The sequence below is a fragment of the Molothrus aeneus genome, unplaced genomic scaffold (genome assembly GCF_037042795.1).
Source record: "Molothrus aeneus isolate 106 unplaced genomic scaffold, BPBGC_Maene_1.0 scaffold_30, whole genome shotgun sequence".
Taxonomy (NCBI): Eukaryota; Metazoa; Chordata; class Aves; order Passeriformes; family Icteridae; genus Molothrus; species Molothrus aeneus.
Window position 1 is genome coordinate 4,080,954 of NW_027098964.1, and position 15,228 is coordinate 4,096,181.

General features: G+C 52.8%; 1 protein-coding gene across 2 annotated transcripts; it reads right to left on the reverse strand.

The window, feature by feature from the left end:
* Window positions 1-7,228: 7,228 nt before the first annotated feature.
* On the reverse strand, window positions 7,229-15,204 carry OLFM2 (olfactomedin 2). 2 transcript variants are annotated; one of them, XM_066570437.1, is made up of 6 exons: window positions 15,101-15,204; window positions 10,804-10,953; window positions 10,361-10,516; window positions 9,695-9,914; window positions 8,996-9,102; window positions 7,229-8,437 (listed from the first exon to the last, which is right to left on the reverse strand). In XM_066570437.1, exons 1-6 carry the CDS (start codon window positions 15,161-15,163, stop codon window positions 7,760-7,762), a joined length of 1,374 nt encoding a protein of 457 aa, XP_066426534.1. In that variant the 5' UTR covers window positions 15,164-15,204; the 3' UTR covers window positions 7,229-7,759. The 2 variants fall into 2 exon arrangements, with proteins under 2 accessions (XP_066426534.1, XP_066426533.1); XM_066570436.1 differs by lacking the exon at window positions 15,101-15,204 and adding an exon at window positions 13,515-13,725.
* Between the last annotated feature and the right edge of the window lie 24 nt (window positions 15,205-15,228).

Here is a 15,228-nt window from a genome sequence, read left to right on the forward strand (position 1 = left end):
GAGCGGATGGCCTAAGGCACAAAAACGAGAATGGAGACTGAGACGTGCCCCAGGAACTGAGAGCTCAGCAACAAGAAATGCTACTGATCACCTTGCTCTCCTGAACTTGACTGCTGGGATCCAGATTTACTTCCTAAAAATAAAGACAAAAAAAAAAAAGCTGTAACAGGGCCACACTGGACACTCCCCCTGCACAGACAAATGGTGACTGACCTGCTTGTGGGAACCCCCTCACCCAGGATGGGGGGCTCTGCCATGGATGCAATGCATCTGCACCTGAAAGAGAGTTAGAACATATGTCAAACACCTGCAGGATAACTCAAAACCTGCAAACACCTTAGGTCAATCTAGGAATGGCATCTAGAGTCCAACTACACCCCACATTACAAATTTCAACTTCCCGGGACTTGTCCTATTACACCAGGCTATGCGGCAGGGCAGAGCAGCTCCGGCACAAATGTGTGTGCAGACACCCGTGACACGGGACAGACAGGACGTGACAGACAACGAGGACACAACACGGACAGAAATCTCGAGACAAGAACCATGACTGCAAGGAGCACAAGGACAGAAAATTAGATGCCTGAGGTAAGATGGATGGCGAGCTGATGAGGCTCAGAGAAACCTGGAGGAAGAAGATGCTAAACTGAATGATTTAGTCCAAGAGCTGCAAAGATGGATGCCCGAGAATCCTACGGCCAGAAGCCTCTACCTGCCCTCACCTTCTCACAAGTCCTAGTCCGCCATAATGGATCCTGGCGGGACATAGCTGTCCATACAGCTCAGAACAAGACCTGAAAAGACAGCTGACCGGATGCTTCTAAAGAGACAAGAGAGTCTGATGCCTGTCTGAGCTCCTGAGACCAAAGTTCCATGGCCTGGGTGCCAGGCCGAGGAATGCAGAGATGGCAGATGCTAACAATGATGCCAGGGTTTCTGACAGGCCCCTCCAAGGCCTAAGGTAAAGGACATGACATATCCAAACACACATAATACACAAAAGACAAGTGACACGATACACGCCGGGACTGCTCTGCCCTGCGCACCTCAGCACTGTGATCCAAAGCCAGGCTTTGCTTTTATGGGGCCTAAGGGGCCGCTTCATGGACACCCCCCCATCTCCAAAGGGGACTCAAAAACCCCTCCCAGTAATTTCCAAACCAGCCCCCCGCTTTCATCCCCTCTCTGGGTCGTGGCCCTCTACTTATCTCTCGCACTCCTGGGGATGCCGGTCTCGGGTGCGAAGAAAGGCCACCTCGTCAGCCGGGAAGGTCCTGCTGGCACCGGGCTGGTGTCTCTTAGACAGCTGTATTAAAGAAAACCAAACATCAGTGCCTGATCTTGGCAGCCCCTCGGCCAAAACCCCACAAGTCTGCTACTCACCGTGCTCCTAAGAACGCTCAGCTCCATCGCCGAGTCCCGTGATTCTTCCGCAGGGCTCGGGAGAGCGGCGCGCCCGGCGTGTCGGAAGGTCGGTGACTGGGGCTCGGCGTACTCTGAGTGGATTGCCTAAAGCGCAGAAACAGGAACGGATGCTTAGAGTTGCACTGGAAAGCGAGACTGGAGCATTAACAACTGCTTCTGTACCCTACTCAATGCTCACCTTGCCCACCTCATCTTGACTGCCGATATCCAGCTTTACTTCCTAAAAAGAAAAAGAACAGAGCTGTAACAGAGTCACACTTTACACTCTCCCTGCAGAGACAAACGGTGACTGACCTGCTCGGGGGAACCTCCTCACCCGGGATGGGGGGATGGATTTTGCCCTGGATTTTATCCTTCTGCATCTGAAAGAAAGCGAGGACAAAAGTCAAAGGGCTGCGGGATAACTTCACAGCTCCAAACATCTTCTGTCTATCTAGGAATATCATCTAGAGTCTGGCAACACCCCACAAACTGCAAGTCCCTGGGACTTGTCCTGTTGCAGCAGGCTATGCAGCAGGGCAGGGCAGAGCAGCTCCGGCACAAATAAGTGCGGACACCCGTGACACAGAACGTGACAAACAGGGGGACGACAAACACGACACATTATGCTTGTGGTGAGGGTCTCGAGGGGAAAAGGCAAAAGGGACCCCAAAGACAGGCTAGGTAACACGGTACACCGGACAACACGACGTCGACCGGAACTGCTCTGCGCTGCCCGCCTGAAAGCTGCCATCAAAATCAGAGCCTCTCCCTTTAGCTGTCCTAAGAGGCCCCTTGGAGAAGATTGCTTTTCCCTCTGCTAATTTTTAAATCTGTCCCAGGAACTCCCAACCCGCTGCTCTCCCATTGTCCCATCTCCAGGACGTGGCCCTGACTTATCTTTTGGATGATCGGTGATGAGGATCCACGTTGCACCTGAAATGAGTCTGCCTCGGAGGGCCCCGTGATCGCCTGTTAGCCTCTCAGTCAGCTACAATAAAGAAAAACAAAACCAAAGTATGAGTACAGAGGTATGTGGGCCAAATCCCAGCGAGTCAGCTACTTGCCCTCTCCTGAGTGTGCCTGGCTCCTTCAGGCTCCAGCTTCATCCTGATTCCAAGGCTGTGGCCATTATCATGAGTAGCACCTGGGTAAGAGAAAGGCAAAGTTAAATGGCATTCCTGTGAGTGCAGTGGATGACCTTGTGTGCTGTAAGACGTGTGAATGCCTCTGCTCGGCTTCTAAAAGGCCTTGGGGTGGGGGCTCAAATAAACACCCTTCCTCACCCTGCTGCCTTCAAAACCACCCCCCCAACAATAACTCCTAACCGGATACCCGCTCAGCCTCCCTCTCCTAGTCACAATCCTCAACTCACCTGAAGCCTCAATCTCAAACATCATCTTGGACACTGGGCAGATCCCTCTTGTGACACGATGAATCTGCTGAAAAAAGCGTTGTAGTTGACACAACCTAGAGCCTCTGGAAGCTGCACTCCTCCTAAAAAAAATACAAAACAAAATAAGAACAACACAGGAAATTACAAATGCACTTTACCACCCCTAAACACAAAACCCAAAACTGTGAACTTAAATACTCCCTGTATTCTATGCTGTTTTCTTCACAGTATCTTCAAAGCCTCTGTTGCTTTAGATGCCCAGAAACACCTGCTGAAAACAAGCTGAGATAAGCTGAAAGAGCCTCTTACCTGAAATGAGAGTGAAATGAGAGGAGAGCTCTGATCCCAGCACATCCCAGAGAGGGAATGAAGGCCCTGAGCAAAGGCTGGGGTTAATATACCCCTGATGGTGCCCGCCTCTCGTTCCCGTGGCACCCGGGAAAAGGGAGGGGGTGAATCCCACCTGGTATGAAAGCCCTCAGAGCAGTTGCAGCTGTTTGGCTCCTCTGACTCAAATTCAAGGGGAGTAGAGGGCTTGTTATAGAAGAAAACTCTTCTGAAAAATAACAGTGCTTTGTTTTTTGCAACAACTACTTGGAGTAAAAGGGCAGGAAACTGGTAAGAAATAAAGCTTTCTGTTTAGGCAGCATAACTAGATAAATTGGCTAATTTGCTGTGACCTTACATAATTATTCCTTAGTGGCTATTAAGTAGTACTTCATGTGTGACTGAGCCCGGTGGAGAAGAATGCTTATGATATGAATCGTCTAAGTCTCCTTGGGACCTCTAATTAGGCCTATCTACATTATAAGTAAAAATAAGAAAAATAAAAGCTTCCCAGGCAGTGTAAGGGTTAAGTGCATGCCAGGCTCACCCTGCTCTGAGATACTTGGTCCTATGGCACAGAAAGAAGGGCCCTGAAATGTATTTTTAAACCCTTAAAATGCTGAAAAAAGCAGAGCTTCCTTCCAGTGAACCCCTTAAAAAGAGGAAATGGGGCAGTTACCTCTACTGAAACTAATACAATGGCAAATAAATAGCTTCTGCCCTTTAATTTACTCTCCTTAATTATTGGGAAAAGAAGGGTTTTCTTCTCTCTTTAAATCTCTCCAGGGATGAAAAAAGAGGGATTTTTCCCTCAGTTCAACTCTTAAGATGGAGGGACAGCTGGGCTTCTCCCTCAATTTAGGCCTCAGGACAATAAAAAGGGGGCGGCTACCCTTAATTCAAACCCATAAGAAACATTGTCAAGATTTTCCCCTTCTATTTAAACTGGGGAATAATCGAAAATGAGGACTCCCTGTCAATTAACACCCCGAACAGCATAGAAAAGGCAGGGATTCTTTCAACTGAGACCACTAAAATTGCAGGGGAAGCAGAGTCCCTCCCAGTTTGAACACAAAAAATAAAGGAAAAGGAAGCTTTTTCCCTTGTTTCTAGACCCTTTTTCTCCTAATAACCCCTCTCCTTTCTGGGAGTGCTGTGGAGGGTCTGGGGGCTCTGGGGAGGGACTGGCACAGTAAAAGGGGAAAGTTGAAAGCCCTCTCCTGGAACCCCACGTGCTGCCTGGCCTGCTCAGATGCTGCCCCTTGGCAAAAGGGCTCTTCCCTTGGCGTTTTCTCAAAGGGGACTGAGTGGTAATAGTTTCAAAAAAGGCAAATGATCCAAGAAATGTACAAAGAACAACACAGAATTAAGAATTAAGACAACGCTTGTACCACTGATTTCAAACACTGCCTCGTTTTATTCTGGTCTTGCCTGAATAAAACATCTCCTTAGGGGAGGAATACTCCAGATAGAAGGATCAAGACTGTTTTTGTGTTCTGACCTTAGCCTGAGAATTGTACAGGGGAGAAGGGACCGGGCTGTACCAAAGCAGCGGCGGGCGGCGGCGGGGCCGTGCAGATAGAACTGCGCATGCGTGCGGCTGTTCCCGGAAGCAGCGCTGTGGTTCGATGAGTCGGCGCGGAGGGACATCGCTGGTGCGGGGCTTGTAGCAACTGCGCATGCGTGGATTGTGTCACTCAGTCAGCGCGGGCAGTCACCATGGCAGCGGGCGTGCCGGGGGCTGCGGGAGGCGGCGGAGCTACGGGAACGGGGCCGCGGCTGCGGCCGTGGAAGGGAACGCCGGGACGCCCGTGGCTGCAGGCGGCGGCGGAGCCGCGCCATCCAGCAGCTCTGAAGGGGGGGGCCGCGGTGGGGAAGGCGCGGCTCGGCCCGCCATGCAGCGGCGGCGGCAGGAGCGGGGAAGCGGCCGCGGGCGGCGGCGGAGCGGCCTCGTCAGCGGGAGATGATCCCGGGGGGGTGGCAGGAGACGGGAGGAGCGGCGGGGAGGCGGCGGGAGGCGGCTGCGGGGGGGGCCATAGCGTGCAGCCGCTGGGAGCTGGGCTGGCTGCCGGCCCGGCGGGCAGGGCCGGCACTGACGGGATTTTATTTAATTTGTATTTTTGATTTTTCTATTTTTAAAGCTTTTTATTTTTTTAATATTATATTTTATTTAATTTGTATTTTTAATTTTTTATTTTGATTGCTGATTGCAGATTGCAGCCAGGTCTGGTGAGAGAAGTGATCATAAATACACCACTGTGTTTCTGTGTGTCAAATGAGGAGCGGGTTTGGCCCAAGGCAGGTGTCGTGGTCAGATCCTGTCTGCTCTGCACGGAGTTTTTGGTCTCTGGGAACCTCCCGTGTGGGGCAGGAGTTCACGTTGCAGCATCTCCTGCTGGGCTTCCCTCCCAGATGCTCCAGTAATGACATCTGAGGGTTCTCTGGCTGCACTGGCCAAAGATGACACTTAGTGAGGAGGGAAGAAGCCACACACCAAAATGATTCTTTTCTGAAAAGAGCTGCTGAGAGCTTCTTCTGTGCCTAGCCAAACCAATTGCTGCCTAGCTCTGAAAACAGGCATGTTTATAAGCCAATTAAAGCTTTTAAACAAGTCATCCTTAAAAATGGCACCCCAATAAGTTAAATAGCCCAAAAAACGCAGCTGTGGGAGGGCTGTGGAAGATGAGAAGGACTTCATGAATGCAGCTGCTATTCGTGAAAATCGAAGCCACAAGAAAACTGTTCCTTGTAGAGAAATCTCCACAGCCATGGCAAGAAAGACTTCTCTCCCTAAGAAAACTGATGAAAGATTATTTTAGCAGAAGAAAACTAACTGAGAATACCACATTTGTCTCTGTACATTGTCAGTAGGAAAGATAAAAAGTTGTGGGGAGGAGGTGTTCCTAAAGTTTTATTCTGATTCTTACTATTCCTTCTTTTAGTCCTATTACTAAAGTTTTCTTTATACCCTTTTAAAGTTTTAAGCCTACTTTAACTTCCTCCTAATCCTATCTCACAACAAGAAACAAGTAAATAATTCTAGAGACTCCATGAGCATTTAGCCAACACTGAACCCTCCACACCATATCACCCCACTGCTGGTCCCATCCTGCTCCCATCCCAGTCTGGATCCCATTCCCAGTCTCATTCCCTGTCCCGAATTCTCTGTCTGGTTGCCATTCCCATATTCTCTGTCCTGTTCTCGTATTCCTGGTCCAACATTTCCATTTCCATATTCCCTCTTCCATTCCCATATTCCCATTCCCATTCCCTGTTCCCTCTCACCAGGTGCCGCCGCCATCGCTCCGGCCCCTTGGATGCCTCCCTGCTGTGCTGGCCGTAATTCCCAATTAAATTCCTAATTAATCCCTGCAGGGCCTTTTCCCGGTGCTGCCCAGAGCCAGCAGGAGCTCAGGTGCACTTCCCAAAATTCTTCCTCTCGTGCCAGGACTGGGATCCATGCCCATTCCTGGGATCCGTGCCCATTCCTGGGATCCGTGCCCATTCCTGGGGTCTGTGCCCATTCCTGGGATCCGTGCCCATTCCTGGGGTCTGTGCCCATTCCTGGGATCTGTGCCCCTTCCCAATCTCCAGCAGGATCTGTGCCCATTCCCAATCTGCAGTGGGATCTGTGCCCATTCCTGGGGTCCGTGCCCATTCCAAATCTCCAGCAGGATCTGTGCCCATTCCCAATCTGCAGTGGGATCTGTGCCCATTCCTGGGATCTGTGCCCATTCCCAATCTGCAGCGGGATCTGTGCCCATTCCCACTCTGCAGTGGGATCTGTGCCCATTCCTGGGATTATCCCAAACCTTCAGGACTATTCCAAATCCCTCCATCCCCTCTGGATCATCCCAACTTCTTCATCCCTTCTGTCTTTTCTTCTTTTCCATCCTCTTTTCCACCTTTCTATCTTCTTTTCCTGTTTTCCATCCTTTTTCCCCCTTTTCTGCCTCTTCCTCTTTGGGAAAACAGGCGGGAAAAAAGCGGGAAAATATCAGAAAAACTCTGGAAGCAAGTAATTAAAATAATAAATTTTTAAAATAATTAAAAACCAGGCAGAAAGGAGGGGGGGGGAAAAGTCATCAACTCCCACCAAAGGCCAGAGAGATTTTTTTTTTATTTGCCGTCAAAATAAAGATGGAATTTGGCCCCGAAATTCCCAAAAAAAAAATGGAAAAACCCAAGGCAGAGCAGCTCCATGCACCATGAATCCAACGGAATTCCAGAAGAACTGAGGAGGAGGAGGAGGAAGAGGAGGGGAAAAAATTGCAGAATTGCGAGAAAAATGTGGGGGAAAAAAAATCCTACGAGCTGCGAAAAAAATGGGAAATAAAGGGGGGAAAGAGGGAGAAATGGGGGAAAGAGGGGGGAAAAGGGGACAAAAAAGGAAAAAAAGATTAAAAAAGGGGAGGAAAAAAAGGGAAAAAAGAAGAAAAAAAGAGGGAAATGCAGCATAGGTACAAAATAATGGAAATAAAGCAGAATTAGAGTTTGGGACTCGCCAAGAACTGGGAATTTCCACCTCGTCGTTGCGTCCCTCCGGAATTATTCCGCAGACGGTAAAGGAGAAGCGTGGAAGCGTAGAAAACAAAAAGCTGGGAATTCTCTCTCTCCCCTTGGGAATGTCCATCACAGCTCTCCGGCCGTGTTGATGACGTGGAAGAGCGTGACATTGTAGATGACCTGGTGGCCATTATTCCAGGTGTAGAGCACCCTCTCCCGCGGGTTGTAGTCCAGCATGGAAATGTGGGAATACTGATTATGGAAGGGGATATCCGTGTACTCGTAGCTGGAAGTGTTCGTGTGGTAAGCGAAATAAATCTTGGCGCCGGCCAGGTGGGAATTGGTGACGTAGAGAATCCCGCAGATCATGAAGGACTCGCCCGCGCTCCGTTTGGGGTACCCCGTATCCCAGCTCCGCAGCACTTCCAGGGTGTGCGGATCCATGCGACTCACCACGATATTCCCGGCGTTCTGGTTGGTGGTGTAGACGGCCCAGAGGCCGCTCTCATCCACCATGAAGTCGATGTCGGAGAAGCCGCCCCAGGAGTAGGGGAAGGTGTTGTTGTAGCCAGCGCCGGCGAGGCTGCGCTGCACCAGGACGCTGCGGGAGCGGAAGTGGTAGCGGACGGCGACGTTGCTCTGGAATTTGTTGTAGTACAAGGAGCCATTGAAGACCACGTGGCCAGTGCCGGCCCAAGGGTGAGGCAGGAGGTGCTGGACGAAGTTTTGGCCGGAGACAAAGTCGCTGAGGCTGCGGAATTCCAGCACGCGCCGGCCCTTGTAGTAGCCGTCCATGTACCACACCTGGAGGGGGGAAACGGGGTTAAAATGGGGGAAAACGGGGTTAAAATGGGGTTTCGAGGTGGGCAAGGTAGGATCAAACTCCTTTCAAGGTGGGGTCAAAAGCCCCTCAGGATGGGATCAAAACCTCTTCAAGGTGGGTTCCAAAACCTCGTCCAGGTGGGCTCTAAACCCACTGGAGATGCGATCAAATCCCCCATCCAGGATTTTCAGGGAACAGTGCCCAAAAAGTAGAGGGATTGTGCCACATCCCAAATCCGTGGTCTGGGGACCACAAAAACGACCCATGGGTTCCCAGCCAGGTGCCAAATCCATGGATTTTCACCAGAAAATTGCTGGGATTTTGCCCAAATCCCCCTCAAATCCAAGATTTGAGGACCCCAGGAAGTTTTGGGGGATGTTAAGGGAGATTTTGGGAGGGGATTTTAGATTCCCTTCCAGGTGCCAAATCCATGGATTTTCAGAGATCACCATGCCTGAAAAGTGTCGGGATTGTCCCCAAATCCCATCAGATCCAGGGGATTTTTTGGGAAAATCCTGGTTTTTGGGGGTGGCCCTCACCCGGCTGTCGGTGCTGGGCGTCATCGTGTCAGTCATCCAGGATCCAAAGCGCGATCCCGAGGCGCGGATGGTGATGGGGTTGCTGACCCCTGTCAGCTTCCCACAGCCTGGAAAAATTGGGGGAAAAAACTGGAACTTTGGGAAAAATCAGGGGTTTGGAAAAGCAGGAGTTACGGGAAAAATCAGGGAATTGGAAAACCAGGGAAAAATGGGAATTAGGGGGAAATCAGGGACTGGGGCCACTACAGGGTCAGGAAAGCCCTGGAGGGTCTGGGAATGGGATTGTGAAGGGAAAACGGGATTTTGGGTGTGTTTTGGGTTATTTTTGGGTGGATTTTAGACAGAATTTGAGGGGATTTTGCAGAGGTTTTGGGGGGGAGTTTTGGCAAGGTTTTGGGGGATTTTGGGATGGATTTGGGAGGGATTTTATAGGTGTTTGGGGCATTTGGAGGGAATTCTGGAGACATTTTGGGGGACTTAGAGGAGGGGATTTGGGGCAGATTTTGGGGGGGTTTTTGCTTTTTTAGGAGTGGATTTTGGGAGTGATTTTAGAGATGTTTTGAGGGGATTTTGGGCAGATTTTTTGTGGTTTTGGGGCGGATTTCAAAGACAACTTTGGAGAGGGTTTTTAGGCCGATTTCCACCACATTTTCTTAATATTTGAGACAAAATTTGAGATTTCTAATGTGATTTTTTTACCCAGTTTCTGCAGGCAGGCGTGCAGCCGCGCCTCCAGCAGCAGCACGCGCTGCTGCAGCTCCTCATAGTCGTAGGCTCCCATCTCCTCCTGGATGGCCAGGAGAATCCCAGAGAGGTTCCTGACCTCGTCCTTGAGGTGCACGATGAGCCGCGAGTCCGCCTTGTACTGCTCCAGCACTGGCAGCAGCGGCAGCAGCTCCCGCATCTTCTCCTTTAGATCCTGCAGAAAACAAAATGGGAAAAATGGGCCCCAAAATCCCAGGGCTCACATTGTTGTTCCTTCAGATCCTGAGGAAAAGAACTGGGAAAAATCAGTCCTGAAAACCCAGGGTTCACCTTCCAATCCTGAGCGAAAAAAAAAATCGGGAAAAATTGGTTCCAAAATCCCGGGGTTCGGGGTTTTTTTGGAAGCTGTTTGTTCCTTGGGATAAATGGGGGTGTTCAGGTTTGGGAATTCCAAAAACATTTTGGGATTTTCAGCTCTGGAAGCCCCAAAAGGATCCTGAGGCCTGATCCCATGGGAAAAATCCTGACAGGTGGAAGGAATAAACAAGCGGAAAACTGAAATACAGTGGGAATAAATCAGGGGAAAATACGGAATAAATCAAGGGAAAAAAAGTCTGGAACGCTGGGATTTTTTTGAGATAAAAAGTGTGAATTTCTCACCTGGAAGTTGCGGGCGTTGAGGGCTTTGTGGCCCTCAGAGGCCACGCGGAGCCGCGAGTCCAGGCCCTTCATCAGCGCCTCCGTGTTCCGCACGTACTGCAGGTCCCGGAAGGTGCGGAGGTCCAGGACTTCCATGGACTGGGAGATGTTCTGCACCTGGAGAAGTCATTAGTGGGGTTAATTACGGTAATTAATGGGGTTAATCAGGGTAATTAATGGGGTTAATCACAGTCATTAATGGCAATCTCCATAAGGATCCTCATCCCTGGAATCCCACAGAGATTTTCCCCCCCAATCCCAAATCCCCACATTCCCAACACCAATTAACCCCTCCATTACCCACGGCAAGTTACTTCATTAACAAATTCCACAATAATTAACCCATTCCCGTCAATTAACTGATTATTCAGCAATTGGTTCTGGACCATTTGGGAATTCCCGACCTTTTCCAGGAGCTGCCGGAGCTGGAGGCTGCGGAGGTCGCGGGAGCAGGATCCCTGCACGGGGATCACGGCGGTGCAGAGACATTTCCCGTCCGGAGCCTGCGCCGAGGTGAAAACCTGCCAGCCCTCGTCTGGGCTCTGGAAAAGGGTCTGGAAAATCGGGATCGGCACCTCAGGATTCCCAAAAAACACAGAGAGGTCTGGAAATTCCCAGCTACCAGAGAATCCCGATCCCAAAATTCAGTTTATTCCCATTTGTGTCCCTTTTCAGCCTCTTTCCCCCCATTTTCCCCTCTTTCTTCCCCATTTTCCCCCATTTTTCCTTCTTTACTCCCCTTTTCCCCCCCTTTCCCTGGCAGATGACGTCACAACCGCACTGACGTCACACTCCACAGGAAAAAAAATAAAGAAGGGAAAATCCCTCCAGGATTTCCCCAAAAATTCGGGATAAAGCCCTCAAAAAAATCGGGATAAACCTCGGGAATTACCCCACTTGGCACCAGCCCCAAAATCGCCGTTTTTCCACCCAAAAGGGAAAATCCGGAAATAAAAAAATTCCCAGAGAAAAAACAGGAGCGGGAGCAGCCGCAGCCCCTCCCCCAGCCTCTGGAGCCGTCATGAATCCTTAATTAGGGAGCGTTAATGAATAATTAATGAGGGAGAGTTAATGAATAATTAATGAGAGCGGCCTGGCCAGGGGGAGGCGCTGGGAGGGGTTTGGGATTTTGGGGGGAAAAAAGGGAAAAAAGGGAGAATTTTCCAGGGATGGAGGCGAGCGAGATTTGGGGTTTTGGGGGAAAATGGGGAATTTCCCAGGGATCTGGGATTTTCGGGGAAAAAAGGGGGGGAACGGGAAAAAAGAGGGAATTTCTCAGGGATGGAGGCAGGATTTGGGATCTGGGATTTGGGGGGAAAGGGGGGGAATTTGGGATGAGAGGGAAACTGGGGAGAAGAATTTGGGATCTTTGGGGAAAAGGGGGAATTTCCAAGGGAAGGGACCCCAAATTCAGGGATTGTGTCCCAAACATTCAGGAATGAGGGGCCCCAAAACCCAGGGATTCTCCCTCATTCCAGAAACCCCCAAATCCAGGAATAAAAAAAGTGGGAGCTCTTCCCATTTTTTGGGGGATGGTGTGAGAATCCAAATTTTTCTACCCAAAACCCAATTTTTTCTCCCCAAATTCCCAATTTTTCTCCCCAAATGCCAAATCCCCAGGACCGGACTGGGAAATTCCATCCCATCCCTTTGGAAAGGGGAGGAAAAAAAAATTTTAAAAATCCGGTTTTCCCCAAAAAACTCCAAAATCCCTGGGAAAAAAAAAAAAATAAAAAAAAAACACAAAACATAAAAGCAAACATGAAAAAAAAAAAAAAAAAAAAAAAAAAAAGAAAAACTCCCGGGATTTTTGGGCTGAATTCTGCTCATTCCTGGTTTTTATTCCAGGGGCCGCTTCCCGGTGATAAATGAGGGACAAGGGTGGTTAATGAGGCGCTAATTAACGTCCGGCGGCCGCTAATTACCCCGCAGCGTTGACTGACAGCTGGGGGGGGGGGGGGGGGAAGCTGGGAATGCGGTCCCAAAAATTTAAAAAATCCCCAAAAAAACCCCCAAAGTCCAAAAAAACCTCCAAAATCCTCCAAATCCCCCAAAAAATCGCCCCCCCTTTTCCAGGCCTTCCCTCCCACCCCCCCCCAAATTCCAATCGGGATTTCTCGGGGGGGTTCATCCAAATTGATCCCAAATTTTCCTCCTCTTCCTAAAATTCCCAGCAATATCCAAAGCTCCGCTCCCAAATTTTAGCCCCCCCCTTTCCAGAAAACCTCTAAAAAACCGATTTTTAACCCCAAAAACCACCCCCGTTCCAATTTTGGGGTGGAGGGGGAAATAATTTTGGGAATTCCTTTCCCCCCGGAGCTGCCGCAGTCCCAAAATTCCCCCAAAATTTCGATTTTCCAGGGGAAAAATGGGATGGGGAGCCCCCAAAAAATTGCGGGGGAGGTCCGGGGATGATCCCAAAATTTGGGGGGGGGAGGATCCCAAAATTCCCGGTGGGAATTCCAGGGGGGGTTCCAGCGGAATTTTGGGAAGTGGGAGGAAGAATTGGGGGGAGAATTTCGGGGGGGGGGGTCCCTAAAATTTGGGTTTTCCGGGAGGAATTCGGGGGGGTCGCCAAAACCGGGGGGGGTCCCCAGAAATCGGGGGAGGCCCGGGAGGGTCCCCGGGGGGTTCTGGGGGGTCCCGGGGGGGGGCAAAGGGAGGGTCCCCAAAATTCGGGGGGTGCCCGGGGGGGCCTGGAAAACGGGGGTGGATTTCGGGGGGTCCCGGTGCTCCGCGAGGAACCGGGGGTGAGCAAAGGGGGGGGGTCCCCAAAACCGGAGGGCGGGGATTCAGGGACGTTCCGGGGGGGTTTGGGTGGTCCCGGTGCCCCGAGAAGCAGGAGCGGGGATTCAGGGGGTGGCAAAGGGGGGGGGTCCCCAAAACCGGGGGCGTGGGGGGGCAGAGTGGGGGTCCCTGGGGGATTTCGGGGGGTCCCGGTGCACCGGGGAGGGCTCCCCCCACCCACCCCACCCCCACCTCTGCCGCATCTCCCGATCGCAGCCTCCGCCAGCCCCAAAAAACCCCGAAATCTCCCCAAAAATCCCCTACCCAAAAAAACCCAAAAAAAAACAAACCAAACCCGACCCCTCCCGGTACCGGGGGGGTCACTCACGATTTTCTCGGATGTCCCGGCTCGGGACACGGCGGTGCCGTTGAGTCCCACGAGCGACGGGAGGGTCTGGGACATCCAGTTGGTGACCATGGCCATGGTGCTGAGCACGGCCCCGATCTTCAGCAGCGGCACCGTCATTGTCGCCGCCGCCGCCACCGGCAGCGCCCCGTGCCCATCACCCCCCCCGGTGGCACCGGGAACCGGCAGCGGCTCGAAGAGAGCCCCCCCCCCCCTCCCTCCCTCCCTCCCTCCCTCCCCACCGCAGTAAAAACGCGGTACCGGGAACCGGGACCGGGACCGGTTCGAGCAGAGCCGCCCACCGAGAAAACGCGGTACCGGGAACTGGGGGTGGCACCGGGAATAGGGACCGGGACCGGTTCGAGCAGAGCTCCCCGCCGTAAAAACGCGGCACCGGGAACCGGGACCGGAAACCGGGGGTGGCACCGGGAATCGGGACCGGTTCGAGCAGAGCCCCCCGCCGTAAAAACGCGGTACCGGGAACCGGGACCGGGAACCGGGACCGGGAACCGGTGGTGGCACCGGGAATCGGGACCGGTTCGAGCGGAGCCCCCCTCGCCTTAAAAACGCGGCACCGGGAACCGGGACCGGGAACCGGGGGTGGCACCCTCAGCTCCTCCCGGCGGTGGTACCGGGAACCGGGACCGGTTCGAGCGGAGCCCCCCTCGCCTTAAAAACGCGGTACCGGGAACCGGGGGCGGCACCGGGACCCGGTACCGGCCGGATCGGAGCCGCCCCCGCGGTTTTAAAAGGGTCCCGGGGCGGCACCGGGAGCCCCCAGAGCCCCCCCGGTGGTGTCGCCCCCGTCCCGGTGCCGGTGCCGGTGCCGGGCCCGCTCCGAGCCGCCCCCGCTGGGAGCGGGACCCGGGGCTGACGTCGCTGCCGCTGGCCCGGGGCCAGCCCCGAACGGCCCCGAAACGGGGCGGGCCCGGCACCGGCACCGGGGGCGGCTCCGGGGCGGGCTTGGGGCGGGTTTCGGGCGGGTTTAGGCCGGGATTAGCGAGGGGCGGGTTTGGGGTGGCTTTAGGGCGAGTTCGGGGTGGGAAACCCCCCAATATCCCAAATTTAGGGGACCAGCACCCCCAAATCCCCCCAGGACCCCCAAAATCCCCCAAGCCGCGCGGTTTTGGCTTTTTGGGGGGGAATTTTGGGGTTTTTGGAGTTTTTTGGGGGGAGAATTTTTTGGGGTTTTGGGGGAAATTTGGGCGGTTTTGGGGGGAATTTTGGGGAGCTCCTTTCCCCCAGTGTCTTCGGCTGTCCCCAGAGTCCCCCCAGTATTTCCCAGTATCCCCAGCTGCCCCCAGTTGTCCCCCAGTTCAAACTGGGGTGTCCCCAGTGCCCCCCCAGTGCCCCCAGTTCCCCCTCCCTCCCTCCCTCCCCCCCCCGCGCTGTCCCCGTGTCCCCACTGCCTCCCCCCACGGCCACACCCAGCGCCATCCCCGCAATTCCCAAAATTCCCGCAATTCCCAAAATTCCCGCCGCCGTCGCCCCCCTCCCCCTCCCAAAAATAACCCCCAAATCCCAAAAAATTCCCCCCACAAAAAAATCCCCGAAATTCCCCCCCTTACCTGCCTGGCGCAGAGGAGGAGGACGAGGAGGAGGAGGACGAGGCTCGGGGGGAGGAAGCGCATCCTGACCCCCCCCAAACCCCCCAAAATTCCCCAAATCCCCCCAAAACTCCTCCAGGACCCCCGAA